The sequence below is a fragment of the Sarcophilus harrisii genome, chromosome 5 (genome assembly GCF_902635505.1).
Source record: "Sarcophilus harrisii chromosome 5, mSarHar1.11, whole genome shotgun sequence".
Lineage (NCBI taxonomy): Eukaryota > Metazoa > Chordata > Mammalia > Dasyuromorphia > Dasyuridae > Sarcophilus > Sarcophilus harrisii.
Genome location: NC_045430.1, coordinates 95,702,223 through 95,725,359, shown reverse-complemented (window position 1 = coordinate 95,725,359; position 23,137 = coordinate 95,702,223). Strand labels below are relative to the sequence as shown.

The window sequence follows — 23,137 nt, the reverse complement described above, 5'->3', positions numbered from 1 at the left end:
ACTATAAGTTAAGAAACTGAGGAGAGGACCCTTAGACTACGGCCACCTCTTACTTATCTTCCTATCCTCTTCTCTACTTCCTTGCTGCAAAGATAGTCCCTTCCTGGCACAGCTTTCCTAAGCTGTTGGACCCAACCACTTCATCTTTGTGCTTGGAATCTATATGGCCCTCAAGTTAGAACATGGCCCAAAAGTCATTCAGAAATGGCATCTGAGACCTCTTCTGGAGAAAGGAAATGAGACAGGTAAGAAAGAATGAGGCAGAGGCAAAAGTCTGTGTGCTTGGGGAAGATATTGGAGGGAGAAAGAGCCAAAGCCAGTGAAAAAACTTAAGGAAAAGGGCAGGGATACTGAGTGTGATAAGAACGATCTATCCCAAGCCCCACTTCTAACTGTAATCTTAAATTCAGCCCTAAGGCTGGAGTCTAGAAAAAAGTTATCAGGCTGAAGTTCTGAGGCTGCTTGGAGAGGTGCCAGTTTCAAAATTCTTTGATCAGAATGAGTAGATGTTGGTAACTCTTGCCTTCTCCAGAATATCTAGAGAAAGGATGAGAAAGGTAGGAGAGGTCAATGGGACTCAGGAAGGAGTGAGAAGGAATGGTGCCTAGGTGAATACACTGAAGAATGGTGTCTAGGTGAACACACTGAACTGGTTAGTGCTGCTTTGTTCTGGTTTCCCTTTTAGCAGCAGCTATTTCCAAAGACTGAGATCAGAGAACTCCCATACAACTTAGGTGGTAGAGAGGGCAGGACATAAGAGGGTATAGAACTATACTTATTCATTGTCTCCTCTCTTTCATTCCCCCCAATTTGTTCAGCTTCCAAATCACACCAAAGCAGTCCTGACTTAATATTTTAGCTTATAACTTCTGGGGCTGCTCTTATTCTCACCTATCCATTCTTCAAAGTTCAACTCAAGTATCAACTCCTCTTTGTAATCTTCTTTAACCACTCTAGTACAAAATGATCTCTATTTTCTGACTTCCTTAACTTGCAAGAATTTTGATGACTTTTCATAGAACCACATACTATGAGTTTGGACATTTAACTTTGCATTGGTGTTGTGCTCTTTTTAATCCACTCCTTTTGTCTGCCAATCTCAATTTAAAGTTTCTCTCAGACTGTATTCTACTATCTCCTTATTTCCTAAAGCCCCTACCATGGTGTAGGGCTATTGCAGATGCCCAATAGTTATTTGTTCAACTGATAAACACACTTCTTCCTAGCCACCTGCCCTATCATCAGAATGGTTCATTAGAAGTTGGCATTTTCTTTTATAATCTGAGCAGACACCCCTCCCTATGTGAGAATTCTTCTTCCATTCTGGGACCAATAAGACCTTCATTTTTTTCAAACAAATTCTACCTTGTCACCTCTCCAGAGAAGATGAGGTAAAGGCCTGTGACCCTCCAAGATTTTTGAAAGACAAGCTAAATCAAATCAACACCCATTTATAAGTCGGTCTCCTTAGCTTTGACTCTATGGAGCATACTCAGTCACCAATCAATCTCTTTTAGCCACTCTTCTACTTTGTTCCAGCCCAATCACCTTAGGTCAGTGAATGTTAGTTACCACTTTGAATGTCCTTGAATTCAGCCAGATTTTCTTAAGCTTCTGCTTAGGCCTGGTAACCTCACACATTAAGCCCCATACTTTCTCTCCAGGGAGGAAAAGAATCAATGGCTCTAAACTCTGAAGGGTTTGTTACTGGGCTTGAAAAGGATGTTTTCTGAAGACCTAGGTTGTAAAAAAACGCTCAAAAAAGCCCGATGTTCTGGCAACTCGAGCTGCTTTTCTGAAAGCAATTCCTGGTGAAATCATTTGGCATCTCTCAATGCTGTGCTTAGCTAGGAAGCCTGAAGCCATATGGGGCAGAAAGGGAATCCTGGCAGACACCTCTTTCCCTTTGTCACACAGGGGAGAAACAAAGGCCTAGAATGGAAAAACAACCCATTTAAGGTTTTGGAAGTACAAAACAGAACTAGAACATAAACACTGATTCTTAGTCTGGTGTTGGATTTGGGAACCTTGCCCTTTTAACATCTTCAAAGAACTGTTTTACCTGCAGTTAGGAAGAACTAAAAACAATGAGCAAAGAGGGAGGAAATGGGACTACCCAGGGGATTAGAAAAATGGAAGTAGTAGGTTGAGGGTGAGGTGGGGTAGAATAAAGAGTGAGGAATGACCTGCCCAACTAATCATAGTGGCTTGTGGATGAAAATTCTTCTATATTCAAGGATCTTTCCTTTCAGCTTCTTTTTATAGAGTCCCAAAGATGGACCTCATTTTGCCTCCCTGGAGAAATGGAACCTTAAAAGTGTTGAGGTTGTACCCATTGAAATACCTTATTTGCCCTATAATTGGAGTACGTGGCCACACTGGGCTAGACAGCCCTAGAAACTAACATCTTATCTTGCCCTGGTAGATTCAACCATAAACTATAGTAGTGCCCCTAATGACAGCAAGTAATCCCAGCAGCTACAGGTTTACCAACCCTGTCCCTTCAACCTTTGTCATTATACTATTTTCCAGCTCCTGATTTATGGTTCAAGCTTGTGGCCTTAGCCTCATTTACTCAGCAGTTCAGAAGTAAAGAAAGTGCTACAGAAAACAAAACACTATATTGACAGTAACAACAGTCAGTGAGCTTCAAGAAGTTGTTCAAGCTCTCAGTCTTGTCTGATTGTGCCCTACACCAGACACATCACTGGCTGCATTGTATGGCGCATATCAAACTAATAGTTCAGTTTCTATCCTAGATCCCAACCTTCTAAATCAATCATACCTTCCTTTTTCAGCCAACCTGGGAGAAAGAGCAGGAGGCCTCTGGATCACAGAAGTGCTGCCCCAGTAACCAAGTGAGGGCAGAGAAAACAGACCTAAAAGGCAAAAATTCTACATTTTTGGTTAAATACGCCTTCCATCCCTCTTTGAGCTTATTTCCACTTGTGATTGGAAGGGGAGGTCTAAGAAGTGAGAAGAGTCATGAGAATTAAGAGCCAGAAGGGACTTCAGGAACCATTCAATCCAACTCCTCATTTTATGTATGCAGAAACTTGAGACCCAGAGAAATGAAGTGCTCAAGGTGATACAGATGGTGACAAGTGGAATTTGAAACCACACCTGATTTCTAATCCAGTTTTCTTTTCTGTTGGGTCATATTTGCTCAGTAATATTTCTCTGTGTAGGAAGAAAGCAAGCAATCTTAGCCATGAGCTGGTTTCAAGACAGATTCAGAAATCCTGCCTCACAAGTGTGACAGTAAAACAGGAAATTTAGGGATAGTCTAGTAAGAAGGGAGCTATTCTTCCTGCAATAGGGCATAGGGTGGGAAAAGAGTCTGGCAAAGAAATAGATAATAACCTCTAGAAGGCTTTGTCTTTCATGGGGAAAGTTTGTTAATATTTGGGTCTAGGAGTTTTATTTCTTGCTATACAATCTTCTAAACTCTAAGGGCCAGGAGCTATTATTATCACATAAAACCTGGTCACTATTAATAGCTATTTCCCTACCTCTTCTACCATCTGAATCACTCTTTCTGACTCAATTTCTTTCCATCTCTGGTTCTGACTATGTATTCTGTCTATTTCATCCCTCTTACTCTATTTTCTCTTCATTATTTCTATTTTTTCTTTGTTCAACTTTCTACCTACCCCTGATCCCTACCCATTCCATTCTTCTCCCTAGCTCCGTTCCCACTTCTCTTCACCATCCTCCTCATTCTGTGCTCATCTGCTCCCCTTTTTCACTCCTGATCTCCCTACAGCTTCTCTCTGCACACAACAATGACTCTAATGCAAACCTCATCATTCATCTCCTAAACTAACCACTCGCTTTTTTTTTTTTAAATACATGCTACATTCCAGTCAAACTGGTTTCCTTGTGAATTAAATTTCCTGCATCTGTGCCTTGGCGAGGTGGTCCCCTCCATCTAGAATCTCTCCTTTCTTCATCTCTTCCTTGGGGAACTCCTAGCTCCTTTTAAGTTTCAACTACAGTGCCACTTTCTTAAAGAGATCCTTTTCCAGATTTTCCCAGTTGTTAGTGTTTATAATCCCCTCACTCTGTATTTATTTTTGCATATATCCTATATTTCTTTGAAAACATGTTACATTCCCGTAGAATGCAAGATCCTTGGTGGGAGGAACTGTCTCACTTGTATATTTGAATTCTCAGTCCCTAGTGACTTCTATATAAATGCTTGTGGATTAGTTGCCCCTTCCACCATCATTTCCATTTGCACAAATCACTTGATGTGGACAAATACATGGTTGAAGGTTGAGAGCAGAGTGAAGATGGGCAATAGGATCTTAGAATTTAGTGCTAAAAGAGGACAGATCTAGTCTAATTGCTTAATTACAGAGGAATCAAAGCTTAGAATAGTTACATGATTTAAAGGCAAACAGGACATTTTTGTTCATAAGGATAATTCTTCATATTTTTCATTCTTAGTCTGACATATACTAGGCACTTAATACATATAAATTTAATTTATGAGATGAATTGAAGCATATCTGCAGCAAATTAGTTAGGTGGCAATAGATAGATTGCCAGGTCTGGCATCTGGAAGATTCCTTTCCCTGAATTCAAAACTGGCCACAGATACTTACTAGCTGTGTGACCCTGAGCAAGCCACTTAATCTTGTTTATCTCAGTTTCCTCATCTGTGAAATGAGCTGGAAAAGGAATTAGTAAACTATTCCAATAAATCTCAAGAAACCTCAGATGGTTTTTCAAAGAGTTAGATATAACTGAAAAACAACTTTAAAAAAGGACAAAATGTTGGTATAAATTTGAACAATTCAGAAGAAATGATGATCCATTGATCAATCAATAAGCATTTATTATGCACCGATATGTGCCACGCACTTGCTAAACACTAAGGATACAAAAAAAAAAAAAAAAAAAGACAAAAGACGATTCTTGCTCTGAAGGAGTTCATAGTCTAATGGAGGTGACTGTAAGATATAGACATAGGATAAACCAGTGATAATAAGTAGAAGAAAGGCCCTAATTTTCTGCTGAACAAAGCAAGTCAACCTTACAGGCTCTGGTAGAGTCATGGGACAATGAAGCAGTGAGAAATAGAGGGAGAAGAGTAATATCAATAGTAGTGAGAGAGTAGTGAGAGAGCTATTAGAGATATTTCCTTATGCTGGTTCTGCTGCACCAATCCTTGGGTATCTGACGGAACCTCAAGTTAGAACCTAATTCCACTGGTTTATGCCTCCTGATTGTTTCATACTTAGTATAAAGGTAGTTGTGTTAGTCATCAAGGAGTTAGCTCCTCTGACAGTGGGATAGAATAGGGGCCAGGTGGGACATCCCACACCACAGGGACACCTTTTTTTTTTTTTTCTGAGACAGTTGGAGTTAAATGACTTGCCCAGAGTCACGCAGCTAGAAAGTATTAAGTGTCTGAGGCTCAGGTCCTCCTGACTTCAGGGCTGGTTCTCTATCCACTGTGCCACCTAGCTGCCCCACTACAGGGACAGCTTTACCTATCAGCAGAAGTGAAGCATCTTTAGAAGTTGGGAGTAGAAGGGAATAGTGCTAACTGAACCCATGGCAAAAGAGTAGGAGCACATTCCAGCTCAGGAGAAGAGTCAGGTTGAGTCAGGCTGAGACAAAAGATCTAGAAACACAGCAGGTTGGGAAACTGGCTGGCAGGTAGAGTAGTAGCTTTCTTCCATTGTAGGTTGTTGTACTCTACTCCCCTGTGCACCTTTGAGGCAGCCGCAATAGAGTTATTTTTAGCCTGTGACATCTGGGTATTTTGCTACCTCAGGATGTCCGGTTTGGAGCCTCTTTCTGGGAATCCCACATGCTGCTGTTGTAAACAGCCCCACGAGGCCAGCAGTGTCGCCTGGGAGCCTGCCCAGCCCCTTCTTTTTGCTCCTGCTTAGGGTGAGTCAAACAGGAAGTGGCTGTAACCATGACAGTGGGAGGGAAAGCTCCATGGGGGTGGGAGAAAGGTTTCCCTGGCTCCTTGCCTTTTGGCAACAATAAAACAAGTATTTATGAGTCAATAAGCATTTATTAAATGCCTACTATGTGCAAGCTGTGTGTCTAGGGGATGGAGGGGTACAAATATAAAGAAATAATACCTACTATCAAAAAACTTAAATTCTAGCAGGAGAGATAAATACATATTTTAAATACAGAGAATAAATACAAAGTAGTTAAATCCTGTGTAGTTTAGGAGGGGGGGCCCCTAGTAGATCATGAATAGTGGTGGAGGGGAAAGGAAAGGATCAGGAACACAGATCAGTCCTACTGGCAACAAGTGCTGGGAGCTGCCCAGTCTGCTTATGCCAGGGACAGTGAAGCTGCCAAGCCCAAGTCATTGAACCCCAGGGAAAATCAGGATGCTGAAAAGGCGAAGGTCGGGGACATCAAGGATATAAAAAAACAGAGTTCTTTAAAGGTGCTATTATTATCACCATTTTACATTTGAGGAAACAGGCTACCTCAAGGGTTTGAGGCCAGATTTTAACTTCCTCACTTCCTCCCATCCTTCAGCCACAGATTTTTCCTCACTGAGTTGAAAAATGAAATGGGGGCTGAAACAGAAGCTAGGAAACACAATGTTACTTCCTATGGAGTATTCAGGATAAGAGGCTTTAATCTGGGCTTTTTCACAAAAGCTTTGGAGCCCACAATCTTCTGGGGAGTATTCCTAAGATTTCTCTTCTCCAAGATATCCAGAGAGCTCTTATCCTGACAGAACTTTAACAAAAATCTATCCCATAAATTGAACAGTTTTGGGGGCTTTTCTGTTCTCAAAGATCTTCAGGGAAAGTTTGCATTCTCCCCACCTGCCCATTTATAGATGGGAGCTGGGAAGTGTGCTGAGATGTTTACCCAACATGTTTTAATCAAGTTTTGGGTGCATGAGTGTCAAAACCTGTCCCTGGTCAAAAGGAAATGAACAAGCCATTTTCAAAGATTTGCAAACTATCAACAGCCATATGAAAGACTGCTCCAAATTACTAATGATAAGAGAAATGCAAATTAAAACAACTCTGAGGTTTCCCTTCACATCAAACAAACTGGCAAAGATAACAAAAAATAGAAATATTCAATGTTGGAGGGGGTGTCAGAAGACAAAGTGCACTGATACTCTAAGGATAGACAAAGTGCACTGATACTCTAATGATAGAGCTGTAAGTTGGCCCAAACATTTTGAAAAATAATTTGGAAATATTCAAGAAAAGTCATTCAACTATTTATGTTCTTTAACCTAAAGATCCTACTATAAGTGTGATATAAAAACATAATAAAATAAAACTCATTTAAAAAAATCTGTTTAAAGCTATTTTTAAAAATTCCTTTCTTATATCAAAGAACATCCTCTCATCTCTCCTAATAGGCCTTAAAAGAGCCTCAGGGAATGGTCTAGGATTTAAAATAGAGAGGTCATCTAGTCAAACTGTCTGGCATTTCTGGGATCTTATTGATATGAAAAATCAAGGAGGTGTGATTTGCTTAGTCTCATAATCCCCAGAAGGGACCTCAAAAGCTATGTAGTGGAGTCATACCTGAATAAAAGTCCTTTCAGTAACACTCCACACCAGTAGTCATCCAGCCTTTATATGAAGATCCCTGGGAGTTGGGGGGAACCCACTAGGAACACAACCCAGTCTAATTTTGGACAGTTCTAATTGTTAAGAAGTTTTTTGTTATTACAAAGAACCTAAGTTATTCCTTGTTTTATTTTTTCACCTTCCTATGAGATTGTGAGCTGGCATGCATTGTCAGTCACCCCCACTCCTTGAAGGTGTTTTTCTAAATAGTTTTTAGGAAATTATACTTGGGAAGTAGAGGAGGGATTAATTGGGACACAGATTGGTCCCTCTGACTTTGGTATTCCTTCCACTACAACCAGAAGTTCTCCAACTTAAGTACTCAATATCTTTATACTATTAAAAATTATTAAAGATCTATCCAAAGAGTTTTGTGGGTTATATTTATAAATATTTATCATGTCAAAAATAAAGACTAATTTTGAATTTGGACTCTGAAAGGGCTTCAGGGACCCCCAGGATTCTGTAGTTCTTTTAGAACTACACCATGTTACTTCCTAATTATTGCTCTTACAGGTAGGTAGTACATAAACTCTGTGGGCCAAGGAAATCCTATATACACAATAGTATATGGTATGCTAGTATATAAGCTTTGCATATTATTGAAGCTCTTTGTATATTACTGGCTTTGTTTTGGTTTTTCAGTTCCTACAGATCTGTTTCTTGATTTTTAAACTCAGTTTTGAATTACCTGCTTTGTTCTGAACCCTAGTATTTAAGTCTTCTTGTTCTACCTGGATTCTGACCATTTTCATTTAGACCTTGATTCTCCATCTTGCCTTGATGATGCCTGTTGATAGCATAAGCTGCCTAACCTTATTACTTTCTAGCCTAATCTTAGTTCCTTCAGTCCTAATTCCTAGCCAGTATCCATTGTCCACTGCCTCCCCCACCCTAGTATGACACTGAAATTGCTTAGAACAAAATCTTCCAACCTCCCAGATTTGTGCCTAAGAACCAACATGTTTCTAGAACTCTTTAGGGAAGATGCCTCCCACTCCTTGTCTCAAGTCCTAAGACAGATGTACCTTGAAATACACCCTAGGCAAGAGATGCTGCAAAGATATCCATACAGTGGAAAGAGTGGTGGATTTGGAAATGAGGTATACCAGCTTTGCCATATTTTACTCTCTGTTTAAACTCGGAGAAGTGACTCTATCTCTCTAAGCCTTAATTTCTTATCTGTCAAATGTGGAAATTGTACTGTTGACCTCTAAGCTTCACCAAGCTCTAAATCTATGACCCTCAAAAAGGTAACCTGGGTTAGAAACACAGTTCAACCAACTTCAATTATTTTCCAACCACATGCCTGCAATTTTGCTCATGCTGACTGCACTTTTTACCCCTAACTCATGCTGGAGGGAAGAGGCATTTGTCACTGTAGGAATCTTGCTTCATCCCAGGACCTGGAAGTAGAGGGTTATACATCTTAGGCCAAGCAACCTCTCTGGGGAGGCTCCCAGTCATTATGCCAGTAGTATCACAAATATTCATAAGTCCACAAATAGCAAAAAAACAATGAATGCTGGCACTCACATTGATGTCACATTAATATAATGTTTGTATGAATTATTATGGCTCTTGGTTTCTAATAGATGCCAAAGTACTCCATTTCAAACTAGTCTGATTTTTTTTATTCCTCTGCCTATTATTCCAAGAGACTGGCAGAGGCTGGACCAGTAGTATCCTCCATATTATTTCTTCTGTTTCCTGAACTATATCATGGGAATACTTCTAGAAATACATTGTAGGGAGTTGTCTTTTCTCACCTTATAGGTGACTAAATAGGATTATTAATTAGCTTCCCTTTCTCCTAGAGTGGATGATGGCCAGCCAATATTCCTAGGACAAGAGATAGCATTTCCACAAGCCTGGTCATTGCTGTTCTCTCCCTCCACTCAGAAAACTAAATTAAAAAAAAAAAAAAAAAAAAGCAAATCAACTGTCGTCTGGGTTGGTCATACTCTCATTTTTGTTTCCGTATCTCACAAACCTTTAAAACACCTTCCACCTTCTTGCTGTCTAACTGCAGTTCTTGCTACTTAGGACTTCTGCTACAGACAGTTTTTCTTTTCTTCCCATCATAGTCTCAGGGCTCTTTAATTAATCAGAATTACTTGGTTTATAAGCTCCTGAGGACTGCATTCCCTAGAGCTACAATTACATATCTATATACTCAGCAGAGTGCTAGACACACAGTAGACACCTAATGAAGGTCTTCTGAATCATTAATTCATGTACTGAGAAATGTTTTATACTACTTACTAGGCCTCTGTGCTAGAAATACTAGAGACTGAGTTCAGTGGCTTTCTCATTTCTTTTCTGTCCCATGTTCATAGCATATTTCAGCTGGAAGTGTCTTTCTTCAGGGCTGCCAAGGATAGAGTTCCCTAAGTGCTTACAGAGATAGTGCTCCAAGTAGGGGCCAGCAGAGGCCATTCCATTTCTGGACCTTTCCCAGAATGAGACAGCAGCCAACCTGATTCCCAGATCCAGGTGGTTGACCCCTGGCTGACTTGGAAGACCTGCTTCATTAGGAAAGGTTGGAGGATAGGAGTGAGAGAAAATTTTGGATCCACAACAAAATTCTGGCTGCTGACGTACCTGCTTTCCCAAATCCCTCATGGGTGGAGGAGCCTGGCCTGGAGAATTTGGTCTAGTTCTCCCTATGTAGAAAAACTGAGTGAAATTGTTAATCCCTTATCTCCCACAATCCTGTCCCTACTCAGCACATCCCACTTCTACGCTACAATACTTTAAATCCAACTGTTCCCTTCCAAGGATAATCTGTTCTGAGTTGTCCCACCCCCCAGCAACAGCTCATCTCTTAATTGACAAAAACCAAGAAGCTCCTATGGTCATCCCACATTTCCCTCCAAGTCTAGGTAGGGCAACCTCTCTCCTAGGCAATACTGATAGGTAAGCACAGGTAAAGAGTTAATATTAGAAACCAGATGAGGATCCTAAGCCCCTTTACAATCTCAAAGATCTGAAAAGGAGATTCCATACCCTCCTTCAATCACCCCTTCTTCATGGGCCCTACCAACTCTGAGATTCAAACATTCCTGGAGTATAAATTCTCTTCCTTCAAGGACCAGAAGGGGCTTAGGCATCCATCCCTGGGGTGGTAGGGAACAATGCTACTTGTCAGTATCTCCAGTGACTCACTCCCAGGTCTCAGGGGAAACACAAGGCTGGGGCAAACAGCACTTAATCTCCACCCCCACCTCTATGCTGCCAGCCTCACATTTGCTAACTGAAACCCAAGTCGTTCTATTTTTAATTCTCAGGCTCCCCCTTCTCTGGGGTTCTTTCCCCCACCCCCAGTGCTACTAGCCCTGTCATTCTGAGAGCACGTTTCCAAATCTGAGACACTCTAGGTAGCTGATGTAGGGTTAATGGGGCCTAAGCTTAAGGGACTGGAGACTTTTAGCAAAACAAGAACACTGTAATTGTACTCCCGAATTCCCCCACCCCAGACTCTTTCCGAAACAGTAGCCCCCAGCCCAACTCCACAAAATCCTGATATCCTAGGAATTATTTGGGACCCTGACACAGCAGAATATCTACTGTAAGGACAAGAGTCTGGCTTCTTGGAGCTTCAGAAAGAAACAAAGGAAGGTTCCCAGAGGCCAAGTTACTTAACAGCTAAGACTGGGGAATAGTGTAGCTGAACTGCACCAAACTATAGACTCCTATAGAAAGGTTTCTGGATATTTAATCTTTCTGATAGTCAACAACTGTTGTTCCTTGCAGGGTCTCTCGTACCCACTCCAGGGAGTAGGATAAGAGAAAATGGAAGCATATAAGAAGTCAGGGCAAGCCAGTGGAACCCAAAGTATATCTAGGCCCTTTATTATCACCCTCGCCTCCCTGCCCTATAATCTGCTAAGGAACAAAGGGCTAATCTCACTGGGAAAGTACAGACCCCCAAAGATCAGAGGCATAAGAGATAAGCAGGCAATTGTGCTCTCTGGGGGTTGTATAGGAGGTCTGAGAGTAGGAACACATTCTTCCAGACAATCTAGTATGGAAATGAATGACACAAAGGCTAGAATTGCTTCCCTAAGTCAAGGGGCAGGGAAGTCAGAAGACAGAGAATGGATGAGAAGATGTGAATGTTGAAAATTGGTAACAGAGAGCTAACTCCAATCTAATCCTAAAGACAATTATAGTACAAGGTAACTTGCCTGCATGGGGATGGATATGAGGGCCTAAGTCGCAACAGTTTTTCATTTAACTTATGAAAGCCTTAATCGGACCATCTCCCCTGACCATGGAAGCCTCACACAATTTAGGAACCAATGGCTCAGCCATTCTCCAAAAAGAAAACAGGAACAGCCTATAATTGAGGTCTAGCTCTGGCTACCAGTTACCCTTTTTTCCCTTTGGCCTGGAATCTCTTGGCTAGTTTGGTCTTGTCTTTGATCCTGTCCTATCTTCCAGACTACGTTGATTCTTCCTGACTTTAACCCCTCTCTGGTTCTAAAGCTTGTCTCTGGTCCTGTATTAGCTTTCAGTCTGGGTCCCTTCTTTCTGATTATGAAATTCTCTTTGGTTCAATCTTCTCAATAGCCATGGTGCCTCTCCCTGTTCCTGTCCCTTTCCTCTAGTTATTTCCCTTTTAGGCAGTATTTCCTGTACAAGGTGAGGGTAGAGACTTTAAAGTATTCCAGAAACACTGCAGAGGAAGCAGAAATAACCAGGCTGGGCCTAAAAGAAAGGAACATGGCTCACTGAAGCTCTATGTGGGTTGGTAGAAAGGAAGAGAAAGAGGTAGTAGGCAAGAAAGAGGCAAGACTACTGGGCAGGAGACTCCTCAAAGGAATGCAACCTCCATACCATCATTCAGTTAATCTAAAGGACCCTGAATATATGGTACTAGGGAAGAGAGGCTCATGAAGAACACACAAAAGCCAAATGAATCATGAGAGCCAAGCCTTATCTAGTATCTCTCTTCCTTCAACTTGGTCTGCCTGCACCTCTTTGGCCCCAATCCTGCGTCCCCAGATTTCCTCTTTAATTCTTCTATTCCTTCTTAAACTTAGACTAAATCAGTCCCTTAGCTTCCACCTTACAGTCTGGCTCATGACATCTTTGAGAAGGCAGCTTATTTCATATCCTGGGACATGGCCCCTCATCTCTCCATCAACTTCTCAGGACCTAATAACATCACTACTCCACCTATGCCCAATGCCAGCTCAGCCCATTAGCCAGATATAGCTAGAGCATAAAATGGGCTGGGAAAGAGGTGGGAAGGTGGATACTTCAATGTATCCCAAAGAGAAAACACTAGGTACAGTAGCTCTGAGTTCAGGAAAATGTTTTGATTTATGATCAAAAGCATCTGATCTGTTAGCCAAAAAAAGCTCCAGGTTTCCCCTGGGAAGGGATGAATTAAAAAGCAACATGGGTCCAAAGGGGGAAGCAATATCAGAGGAAAGAGATGATGGCAGCTGTAGAACATTGTCCAGAGAACCCAATATGAGCATAATCATTATGTCAGGTGTATATGGTACAGTATAACCCCTGTCCAAGAAACAGATGATGCTGAGTTCTTTAATGAAGAGAATATCAATTTAGGCTGTACTGTTAACTGAGTAATGTTTGTCAAGTCATTTCATCATTCTTCTAAACTATAAAATGGAGCACTTATAGTAATTACACTAATCTCCTCACAAATAAATCTTAAAGGTATCTTGGTGGTAAGGTGGATATAGAGCTGGGCTTGGAGTCAGGAAGAAATAACTTCAGATCTGGCCTTTAACATTTACTAGCTGAGCAATGCTGAGCAAGTCCCCCAGTCTCTTTGCCTCAGTTTCCTCAACTGCAAAAAGGGGATGATAATAATAGCATCTACATTCCAGGGTTGTTGTGAGGATCAAATGAGATATGCACTTAGCACAGTGCCTGGCACATAGCTGGTACTTTATAAATGTTTACTCCCTCTCCCTTAACCCCATATCCATGTCAATTAATCTTATTTATTAAAGGTAATATTATTCTCCTTAGTCTTGCCACTAACTACTTGCATAAATCTGAGCACATCACTTAATCTCTTTGGGCCTAGGCTTTCTCATCTGTGAGAAAAAAGGCATGGATTGATTATGATCGCTAAGGTCTTTTCCAGATTTAAAATCTTAAGTCTATGACAACATATTCTTACATGGATATACATATTCTACAAATAGGTACACACTTGCCACCTCACACAGTCTACATATGTACAAATCCTTCAGAGACCATACTTTATACCGCAACATATCCTACAACATCATATAACTAACACAGAAACACACAAGGACATGCATCCTCCACATGTACCATCTCAGCACACTTCCATATACCAACCAACATTAACTTGTACCTATACATGTTTTTATATGAACATATTGACACAAATAACATATTGCTTACCTACAGATAGTTAGAATTTGTTCTGCTACGTGGCACTGATCCAAGACCTGAATCATTTCATTCTAGTGATACTCCCTCTACCCCAGCTGCTCTAGTCAGAGAAACATATCTGCCCATCTCTTACTACATTACATTTTGGAGTTAATTGACAGAGGAACTCAGCAAGGAAACTGGGCTTAGAGTTGGAGACCCTGGTGGTACATTCAGTACCTTTGACAAAATTATTCTGATGTCAGTTTAGCAATCAAAATGGGGAGGAGGCAAGGAGAAGCAGAAGAAGATGGAGGAAGAAGGGACTCAAGCCTTGATTCCCTCTTAGCTATTTCTTTGTTGGGAAGAGTTGTCCCTATTTCCTTGGAGATCTAAATCCCTATTTTATATGATCTAGACTCCTTCAGTTTTACCCCTGCAAAACAAAGAAACAGAATAGCCTGAAGGTGGGAGGGGCTACTTAACCATAGCTTTCCCCTTCCCTCCAAACTCCTGCTCTTCTTCTATTCCCCACTAAACTTGTGTGCATACTCTCCAACCTCTCCCAATATCATATGTGTGACCTGAGGGATCAAAAATATTAGGATTTGATGTGATATAAAATTTTTGGTCCAATATTTGTTACTCTAAGGAATGAGCTGTCTGGGGGCATTTCCCAATGGCCTAGACCCCTGAATCCCTTTGGGAAAGTTACCACAGAAACAAAGGAAAATATTACAAGGAAGCACAATACCCGGCTAAGTCACCTGCTGACCCAGCTTCCTGCTGTGTTGGCCCTTCCAGCCCCCTGCCTTGCCCCCCCCTTCCCCCTTTAGCATCAGCCTTCCCACTGATGCCCTCCCTCTGCCTGCTTCCTGGGGGGAGGGGGGAATGGAGGATGGGCACAGTACAAAGCCAACATCCCCACCCCCTCTACCTCTCTAAATCCACACAACAATGGTAGAAATGTCCCCAATATAAAGCCCCCCACCCCTTATTCCCCCCTCAAAGGAAATCTAAACTTCCTGTCCCAGAGGAAGTGCCCCATCCAATGAACAGATTCAACATACACACCCAGTCAAAGGGGCCTTGAAGACTGGGCAGACCTCCCTCCAAAGGTCTAACTTTATCTTCTGCTCCAGGACTATCCCACTACATGGCCCCCTCTCCAATCTCTAGCCCAGAATATGACCAAGGCCAACCATCAGTTGTGGAGTGGGTAAACAGAAAGGGCACAGGGTAGGCTGTTCAGGAAGCCAGGAAAGAGATGAGAATATAGATAAAGAAGGACTGAGTTAGGAATAAGAAGGCCCTAACCTAAGCAGCATGGTGTAGGACACGGGTACCTGGCCTAGGATTCAGGAAGTTTTAGCTCTGCTACCATTAAGATCAGTAAACTAATGTCCTTTGACCTTCGATTTCCTCATCTGTCAAGTGAGAAAATTTAACTATTAAATGATCTCTAAGGTACATTTTCTAGCTCAAAAATCCAATGAGTCTGTTATTGTGCGAAGACAAGTTGACTTTGGGCTAGCTTCCCTTCCATTCTTAGATTAGATTAGAGTTGCACATGCCTCTTTGAAAGAATGTCTCTAGGAATGTTCCTGGGTCTTCAATGTGGCCTTACCATGAAAATCCTTATTCCTTCCAACTTGTACTCCACTAGCACATGTTTCCTACTTCTTGGGATGTTAGTGAGAAAAAGTTTGAATTCCCCAGTCTTCGATTCTTTGAAGGTCCAAGTTAGGAACAAAATAGAGATAGAGAATGCCTATAATGGCACAAAACGGAATACTAAAGTTGAGATTAGAAAGGCTAATTCTAACCTCATCTTCACCAAAAGCAATGACTTTTTTTCTCCCTGTTTTATTGATAGGAAAATGAAGAATCAAGGTTAAGGAATAGTCACTTAGGAAGGTTAAGAAAGCAGAATTTGGGGAGAAAAAAAGGTCTTTCAGACCAAGCTGAGCAGCTTGGTTGCCATAAACAACAACAACATTTTGCAAATGTCTACTATGTACAAGACATGGTACCATTTCTCCTACGTGATCCTTTCCACCTCCACACACATACACATATTTAAACACACACAAAGGAAACATAAAAATTCAAAGCTCAAGATCAGAGATTGTCTTTTGCTTTTCCTTGTATCCTTTGCATTTAGCACAATGCCTGACATGTAGTAAGTACTTAATAAATGCTTATTGAGTGACAAAAATATGTTATATTGTGTTATAAGTTCATCTCTGAAGAAATAAGCATACAACCTAATAAATAATGAAGGTATTTACATTCATAGATAATCTTAGACATAGTAAAATACAATATTGAGGCCCATCCTGGATATAACATGAGACAACTCTGATAGAGAAACAGCCCTCATCTGTAGCTAATGTGGGAGGGATTGTGAGAGAATCCCTTTTAACCCAGAATCCCTGAATTTCTACTGTAGCCTCATTGGGCCACATTCCATTAGCCCAGTTCTGTTATGTGCCTTCCTTGGTTACAAGTAGGCAATGTTCTAGTCCCCATTTGCTGGAGCAGCTGTGAAGAGGATGGTGGTAAGTTGTTTTACATAATAGAGTAGCAGACAGGATAAGGAGACAAGGTGAAGGGCAAGGAAAGCAGAATTTCCAGAAGGGGCCAAGGACATTATAGCATCAGGGCTGAGAAGAGAAGTTACTAAGATTAAGTGGTAAGGAATGAGAATCCTTCAAGGAAATCCTGAACCATAATGGAGCTCCTGCTATTGAGAGCCTTACGGGAGATTACAAGAAAGGTGCAGATTTAATGATAGAAGATAACTTTCTAAAGAAGCAGAATTCCCAGAAGATCTAGGTCCCAGACTCGATGACTCATTTTCCTATCATATAAATTAAAAGGAAAGGCACAGCATCAAAAACTATAGCAGACTATAGGATAGGGGGTTGGAATAGGCAGTGGAGAGGAGAAAAGGATAGGGACCTCACTGAAACTAGAAAGATGGACAACAAAAAAAAAGGGTGGAAGATATGAATTTTGTTGAGGAATGGTTGTACAGGGGATCATATGCTAAATGGGACTCAAGGAAAAACAAAACAAAACAAAACAAAACCATAAGCTGCCTAGCTGAGTTTGGTCTGAGGAACTTCTTCCTTTCCCTTCGAAGAAGCCTTCCCCCGTTGAAAACACTTGTGCTCTAGAAGGAAATGCAGCTGTCTATGGCCCCAGTACCAGAGATTCTAGTCTTCTAGTGCAGACTCAATCTCCCCCACCCCGCAATTTTCCCATTCCCCAAATACAAATTGTTATTCTCGACTTGCTTTGCCCTGGAACCTGCCAGGCGGTGCCACCACTTTTCAGTTTCAGACACGGGTCTCTATAAACATTAATGAATATTCGGGGGCGGGGGTTAGGGAGGTGAAATGGTCTCAAGAAAGCTCTCTTCTGCCCTAATTCCTCTGGTTTTCGATTTCTTCCTCTATAAAAGGAGAAGAGTTCAACTAGATGCTTTCAGAAGTCCCTCTAAAAGTCTATGGTTGTACCCCACACTGCAGGAGGGGTGTGCCCTAGTCCCAGGGCCAATGGCCTTACTCAGGAAGGCACCAAAAGACAAATGGCCAGCACTGGTGCATCGCCCGTTCCCTTCCTCCGCTCCCCCTTCCCCCCCAACAGCTTAGTGGACTGGTTTGGCTTTCCCTCCCCAGGCTCAGGAATGGGGCATGTAGACTCCGGGCAACAGAGCACAGGGAAGGCAGCCCGCGGGCCTCCCTCCTCTGATATGTTGCTACCCCAGGAGCGGGCCAATGTGGGAGCCCCACGGCCCTGGAACCGGCCCTATCTGGAGCTAGTCCCCCGTGGGGCCCAGACAATCCAAGGGCCCCAAACTGTGGAAGAGAGGGAAGAAAACGCAGCACCAGCTTTGCGCCCAGCTGCATTGGAGGCCCTGCGGGCTCGGGGTGCGGTGGGGGGCCGGGACCGTGCCAACGCAGGGCAGGGGAGGAGGAGGCGGAGACCTGAGGCCGGGGCAGGGCCGGGCCCGGCGATGTACTCACCAGCACCGGGTCTGTGCATCCAGGGACCGGGGCCCTCAGAGCGGGGGGCTCATGGTGGGAATCAGGGCAGGCGCGAGGGGTCGGAGGCGCCGGCCTCACATCGCCGGAGACACCAGAGGCTGCAGAAAATCAGCTAGACCTGGAGAGGAAGGGAGGGGGCCGAGAGGGGGAGGGTTCTGGCAGCGGGGCCGTCCGGGTAGGATGACAATGGAAGGAAATGCTTTATCTGAGTCTGAGAGCGGGCCAAGGGGGAGGGGAGAGGAGGGGAGGAGAAAAGAAGGGAGGAGAGGCTAAGGGAGGAGGGTGCACACAGCCAGCCCAGCCCTGAGAAGCCCAGCGCAGCCCAGCCCAGCCCAGTGCAGCCCAGCTCAGCCCAGCCGAGCACAACCCAGAGTTGCACTGGTCCACACACCACTCAGGCACAGGCGCCACACTGAGGCTCGGAATAGACATACGTAACACAGATACACACACACACAGCAGAAACTGGCAATCCTTACAAAGCCGAGAAGGCACGACACCCAAAGACAGCTGACGAAGAAGACGGCACAAAAATCAGATGCCCAGATGACACAAATACACCAAGAGGCAGACGCCCCAAACCACACAGATGCACGCAGGAGCATAGTCACACACACGCACACGAGCACATAGAGACACTCGAATGCATGCATAAACACCCAGACTCATATTCACATATATAATATACACACCCATGCTTCAATAGGCAGAAATAGATATACACCTGCAGAGAAAAAAAAAAAGATATATAGATACACATCCAGACATACACATTCAAGCACAGAAACACAGTAATTTACAGGCAGTCTCTCACTCTTGGAATTCCTGTTACACACATAACTTTTGCAGGAGAAAAGTTTCAAGATCTGATTTGAATCACTGCCTACTAATTTACCCCCATACCCTTCCAATCTTTCTGTCTTTACTAGGGGGAATAAAAGGGAAAGGGAATTGCCTGATCCTATAAAAAGAAAAGGGGGTCACAACAATGTTTATTTTGAAAGCTTTGAGTTGTTTTTTTTTTTTTTTTAAGGAATTTCCCAAGGGATTTCCTTCCCTCCTTCTTTCTCCTTCCTCTCTTTTCATTCCTCCCCCTCCAATTCCAATTCCCCCTCCTCCCTCCCTGTCCCTATGAGTCAAACTTCAGCAATGTGCCCAGTGTCTCCCAGTGCATTACAGTGGATTGCAGAAATGTTCCCATCTGTGAGTCGGAATGCAGCTGCCTTTAGTCCTCCCTCCCTAATAAATCTAGGGCAGGGATAGCCTGATCACAGAAATTCCTAACCCCCTCTCCAAACTGGAAGTAGAGGTCAGAGTCAACGATTAGAAGCTAAGGACCTCCCTGCTATTTTCTGTTGGCCATTGGCTGGGTCCCCGATTATGTCTGAAATGCCACCACTTCTGGGATAGGGTGTGTCAGCTACTCTGAAGCAACATTGGCCCCTCCTGTGTGTTGGGGGCCTTAAACTTGTAAGCAGGGAATGTCTCCCCAATTCTTCTCAGGATTAGGAAGCTACACCTTTCTCTCGAGTCTGTAAAACTCCTAAAAGGAAATTGAGGCCCAAAAGAAAGGCCTATGGACTATAATTCATCGGGATGCCTACGTTGGAGCCAGAAACCTCATTTGCCTAAAAGAGAAGAAACTTGGGCCTAGGATAGGATCATAATCCTAAGAACATTGGAGAGAGGGTACCCTCCTCTCCCATGCGCAATTCTTCCTTTTGTTAGCTAGCCATAGCCATACCCTGGGGCCAAGGGCTCATCATTTTGTGCATTGGATGACTACTACAGAATCCTCCCTCTCAGCCTCCTAAAAACCTGAGGGTTTTAATGGACACTATGTGCAATATGAATCAGCAATATGATGAGGTCGCCAAAACAATTAATTCACATTTAGACTACATGAATAGTGCCTAGGGGAGAATGTTCATAGGCAGTGTGGTACCATTGAAAGACTTAAGAATTTGGATCCAAGAGACCTTGATGAAAATGAGCCAATTACAGCCTCTTAAAGCCTCAGTTTCCTCATCTACCAAATGGCAATGTAACGAGGGCTGAATAGGGCCTGGGAAAACTGCCTTTCCTCATGCTGGTTCATAAGCTGGGTACTTTGGGAATGACAGGGCTCAGTGCTGCAGGGATCTCCCTTTGAGACAAAGAAGCAGTCCTTTCATTGGCCATTGAGTAGGAAGAGCCAATGATTCAGTAGACCTTTAAAAAGAGAATGACTCTGCCCTTGGACTCACTTCTCTTCCTCCTGAGGAGCGTATGAGGAACCTCTTGCTAGAGGGATGGGGGAGGGGCTGATGCCCTTCCCCTATCCCAGACTCTTGTTGCCATGTATCACTGAGAACAGGGTCTTAATGAGTTTAATTTTTTGTTGGAATCTTTACAAACTGTTTATTTTAAAGAAGAAAAACACCAACAATTTTTTTCACTGGGGATGGGGCCAGGCATTGTTTGGATGGTACCTGATTTAGACTATGTGCATAGAACCAAAGCTGAGAAAAGCTCCTTACTGGTATAGGGAATAGATGCAGTAACTTAGCCCCCTAGGCCCAGCTCAAAAAATTTAGTTAGATGAATAATAATACATACTAGTTGTTGTGAGGAATGTGCATAAGATGCTATCACTATCCTACTTAGACTATGTCTGGAGTACTATATATAATCCTTGCTAAATGCCACATCAGTTCAACAAATATTTATTAAGTACTTAAGCCAGATAAAACTGGATCATCTCTAAAGAAAGGTGACCAGAATGTTGAAGGAACTCTTAAGCTATCAGTTGGAGGAAACATTTACCGAGTGCCTAATATGTGCTAGGCATTTTTAGGCACTAGAGAAATAGAGACAAAAGTAAAATAGTTCATGCCTCAAAGGAGTTTACAATTTAACAGGGGAAACAATTCATCTTGCCATCTGCAAAACACATATGGGTATATGTCCAGCATATATAAAAAGCAAATCAGATACAAAGTAACTTTGGAAGGGAAGGCAGCTTGCCCAGCTCCCAGCAGTGAGGGGAATTGCAAAGGTCTCAAAAAGAGGAAAGCACTTGAGCTGATACTTGAAACAAACAAGAGGAATGAGTGCATTCCGGGCATATGAGAGAGAGAGATGGAGTGTTATGTATGAGGAATGGCAAATAGGCCAGGATGGTGGGACTATAGAGTGCCTCCAGAGAACTAAAGTATAAGAAGACTGCAAAGGTAAGATGTGGCCAGATTGTAAAGAGCTTTAAATGCCACAGAGTATTTATAGTTGATTTTAGGATTAGTAATAAAAAGCCACTTGTATGCGGGTAACAAGATCAGATCTAAATTTTAGGAAAATCAGTTTATTTACTATGTTAAAGCTTGAAGTAGAGAGGATAATTAATAGGTAAGAGGTGATGAAAAACCTGAACTAAGGTAGTAGCTATTTGATTAAAGGAGCATATTTGGGAAATTTGTTAAGAAATTGTATATTTTAAGTGAGTGTAACACTTAGGATTTGTATCTGGGCTGCTGGAATGATAGTGTTGCCTTTGACAGTAAATGAGAGTTCAGAACATGGGTAGGTTGATGGAAAAAAATAGTTCTGTTTTGGATGTGTTGGATTTCAGATGTATATTACATATATATGTATATATATATATATATATATATATATATATACACACATACACATACACACACACATATACATATATATTTGAGATGTATCAGGGGAACTAGGTAGTGAAGTGGATAGAGCACTGAGCCTTCAGGTAGGAAGATGAATTCAAAATCCACTTTAGTCATTTATCAGCTGTGTGACCCTGAGCAAGTCACATAATTGTTTGTTTCAGTTCCTCCTCTGTAAGTTTATTGAGTGTTGACTGTTGGAGGTTTGATTTTATCTTTCCCAGAATCAGGAGAGGGAATGGCAGGTAGCATGAGGTCTGCTTGCCCCTCACCTATGCTTCTTCAACCACTTCCCCATCCTTATTCCCCTCCTCTATCCTGATTGATCCCCGAATTTATCCTGCCTGTGTGTAGGTATGTGTGAGGGGGGGGAAAAGTCAGCCCAAACCTATTGATATATTTGAAAAATGAGTGTAATGTGGGAGAAACACCCCAGGAAGGGAGGCAACTAGTTGGCCCAGTGGATGGAGCTTTAGAATTGGAGTCAGGAAGACATAAGTAAGGCAGATCTTATAGAAAATTCTGACTTAAATACACACCAGATGTGCATGACCCTGGAGGACCTTGTGAACTTCAGAGTCTAGAAGATGAGGACTGCCTATCTGTTTCCTAGAACCAACTTGGATCAATTAAGGGCAATGTCTCCTTTGGCAGCCAAAGACAGACTGGACATAGATTTACAGCCCTATAAGGGGCCCAGCAAGGAAGCTATATCATGACCAGGGAACTTTTTGAACATTCCAAAATAAGGGAAAAAGGACTTCCAGCTGCTTGGAAAGGGACTATATTTCTCCTTTTCCACATGTAACTCTCTTAGCTCAAGACCATTTTCCCTTGACTCTGTGCTATAGTGAAAGTGTGTCATAGCCAAGGGGAATTCTTTGTTATCACTTGTTACTGTACCATCTCTTAAAAGCTACTTAAGGCTGACTAAAATGATTCTTAGTTAGTTAGTTCATAAGCCAAGTAACTCCTCTGCTTGTTCACTGGCTTAGGGGATTGTTAATAGTTTAGAAGATGCTGCATTTGTTCCAGGACTGGGTCTGTTCTTCCTCCTGTTTTTCTTTTTTTCTTTTTTCCCCTCTCCTGCCTCTTTCTAGTTCATAAGGCTCTGGGAAATATGGTCCTTGCACTCCTTTTATTAATGCAAACATTTTCTTACGTTGAGGGACTGGGAGTAAGAGAGCTCGGGTGATTGGTGTTACTGGTGGGAAAAATAGTTATATCAGAAGGTCCAGGTCATGATACCTAGAGGGAGGAGAGAGAGTAGCTGCACCAAGTTAATAATGCCCACATTTCAGGATGGGAAAGGGAGTGGTCAGAGGAAGAAGAGATTGCTATTTAATTTTCAATTAATTAAAATAATAATACAAACTATTTTTCCCAAGGGAAAAAAGTGGTAGAAGAGAAAAAAAGCAATCCATAAAATCAATAAATACAT

At 42.3% G+C, this 23,137-nt stretch overlaps 1 protein-coding gene across 3 annotated transcripts in view; it reads right to left on the bottom strand.

Annotated features, from left to right (window-relative positions):
- HDAC7 (histone deacetylase 7) overlaps positions 1 to 23,137 on the bottom strand; it is an 85,509-nt gene that overhangs the window by 27,050 nt on the left and 35,322 nt on the right. Inside the window, exon 1 of one of the 3 annotated variants that reach the window (XM_031938049.1) lies at positions 18,008 to 18,251. The exons of the other annotated variants lie outside the window; for them this stretch is intronic. Coding sequence (XP_031793909.1) covers positions 18,008 to 18,026 — 19 coding nt within the window. The 5' untranslated portion in view covers positions 18,027 to 18,251. Of the gene's footprint in view, positions 1 to 18,007; positions 18,252 to 23,137 lie in introns of those variants that run through there. 3 annotated transcript variants of the gene reach the window in all.